This window comes from Acyrthosiphon pisum, unplaced genomic scaffold, assembly GCF_005508785.2.
Source record: "Acyrthosiphon pisum isolate AL4f unplaced genomic scaffold, pea_aphid_22Mar2018_4r6ur Scaffold_20847;HRSCAF=22313, whole genome shotgun sequence".
NCBI lineage: Eukaryota > Metazoa > Arthropoda > Insecta > Hemiptera > Aphididae > Acyrthosiphon > Acyrthosiphon pisum.
The window spans coordinates 14,042-16,468 of record NW_021770249.1 but is presented as its reverse complement, the minus strand read 5'-3'; the positions used below and the strand labels follow the sequence as shown (position 1 = coordinate 16,468).

Genomic DNA, 2,427 nt, shown 5'->3' with positions numbered 1-2,427 from the left:
ATAGGTACTGATATTGAATTATAATAAAATTAAGTTTTGAAATATAAAAAAAAGAATCCAATAAAGTATTAGAATAAATGAATTATTTAAAGACGATAACATATTTATAAAGAATCAAGTAAGTGCTAAATATAATGCAAATAATAGCTTACTGATACACTATTTTGTGTTATTTCTTCTGGCGATTTCTCTGCACTACTAGTGCCACTACTGGAAGCTTCAGTCTGAAATTTTAAAAAGAAATTATTCACATAAAAAAATTTCATTTAAATGAATACAGGCGCGTACACAAAAAAAAAATTTGGGGGGTTCATAATAGATTTTGGGGGGGTTGAACCCCCAACCCCCTGTATACGCGCCTGAATGAATACCTATAGTAGTTAATTAGTTATATGTATTGTATTGCAATAAAATTAAGTTCTGAAGTAGTAATAAAAGAATCCACTAAAGTATTAGAATCAAATTAGATAAACTTACTTAATATAATAAAACAAAAATATGACTTACCCATATATTACTTTTTATTATATCCGCAGGTAATTTGTCTACATTACTACTGGAAGATTCAGACTGAAATTTAAAACAAATTATTCTCATACAAAATGTTATTGAATATTAATATGTACCTACTTATGATAATTAAGTACATAGGTACATTTAATTATAATAAAGCTAGTTAATTAGTTATATATAATTTATTACAATAAAATCAAGTTCTGAAATAGAAATAAAAGAATCCACTAAAGTATTAGAATTAAATTAGATAAACTTACTTAATATAATAAAACAAAAATATGACTTACCCATATATTATTTTTTATTATATCCGCAGGTAATTTGTCTACATTACTACTGGAAGATTCAGACTGAAATTTAAAACAAATTATTCTCATACAAAATGTTATTGAATATTAATATTTACCTACTTATGATAATTAAGTACATAAATTTAATTATAATAAAGCTAGTTAATTAGTTATATATAATTTATTACAATAAAATCAAGTTCTGAAATATTAGAACAATAAAATAATTTAAATATAATATGACCTATTAGGTATAAGGATAGAGTTAAATCTAGGTACTTATAATAAAAAATACGACTTACCCATACATTATTTTGTATTAAGTTGGTTATCTGTATATCTGTGTCAATACTACTACAAGATGCAGGCTAAAATAAAAACAAACAATTACTTACATAAAATATTAAAAATGTTCCTTTAACAATTTTAGTGTTAAAAATGGGTTTGTAAAATAGACATCATAGGTGCAATGTACTAACCTAACTTAATACCTGGTACATTACCAATTAACTTTAATGAATAAGGTATTTTAAAACTACAATTGATTTATATACTTGTGCGTTATTATAAATTATAATATAAAATTACTGAGGGTGAAGGTATCTGCTGGATAATATTTTTCCATTGGTCAATATTTGATTTTAATCGAGCTCGATGTCCAACACTTGGAATTAATTCCATCATCATGGTTTCAGTTAGCAAGGGTATAGTCTTCATATCTATATCGTTTTCTGTCGAAGAAAAAAATAAAATTCTCTAGATAGTTAAATTTTATTATTTTTTCAATTGGCAGTAAATTATATCCTAGACTAATTTATTTGCTTTTTTTAATTTTTTAATTCAATATTTCATTCTTTTAAATCTATTTTTGAATCTTTTAAAATTATTCTAACTAGTTTTCAAAAAAGTTCACTTCATAGTAAACTCTGTTTCAGTAAGTAGCTCCGTGTAAGGTACCAAGGTACCTATCAAAAACGCCTCGATTAATACGTAAAAATTCATTATTAGTGGTCTACAAAAATTTAAAAAATTGTTACGTGGACACGTGGTCTCCGGGGGAAAAATTTTGGGACCCTATGCTTTAGAGTAAACTGTAAACGTATCAAATATTTAGATGTACTTACCACGAAAAAACTTCAATGTATTGCTCCAGACTCCACGCTTTATAGAAAGTCAATTGCATCGCAGTCTGCCATTGTAATATTATGTATAATTACTATATTGTATATTATTTATTTTAGAAAAAATAGAATAATTTGTGATATAAAAACCTCCAAATTATAATAAATTGCAAACAGCATCAGCAATATTATTATTTAATAGTACTTAAGTCTTAAACATAAAAATTTCAAAAGTAAAAAATGCAAGCAGCGTCGCCCAAAGTTACCGAATTGATTAATAGACTACGCCAAACGAGTCAAATGTGAAATGAGTTAAGAGTCAGTCCGCAATCCGCACTCCGCTGGGCGCTAACCATAATCGTCGGCATCCACCACCCTCTCGCCTACTCAGTATCAACTATCGGCATATCTACTATCTAATAGTAACGGGAAAACCTTATTATTTGTTGTCATTATCACGGGGTTTGGTTGATCTAACAAATGTTCTGTACCCACTATAG

The 2,427-nt window shown here is 26.9% G+C and overlaps 1 protein-coding gene across 1 annotated transcript; it reads right to left on the bottom strand.

The window, feature by feature from the left end:
• Window positions 1-125: 125 nt before the first annotated feature.
• Window positions 126-1,821, bottom strand: LOC100575322. Its single transcript, XM_029492104.1, has 5 exons — window positions 1,395-1,821; window positions 1,109-1,174; window positions 804-866; window positions 508-570; window positions 126-224 (listed from the first exon to the last, which is right to left on the bottom strand). The coding sequence occupies exons 1-5, from the start codon at window positions 1,521-1,523 to the stop codon at window positions 126-128; spliced, it is 420 nt and encodes a 139-aa protein (XP_029347964.1). The 5' UTR covers window positions 1,524-1,821.
• Window positions 1,822-2,427: the final 606 nt, after the last annotated feature.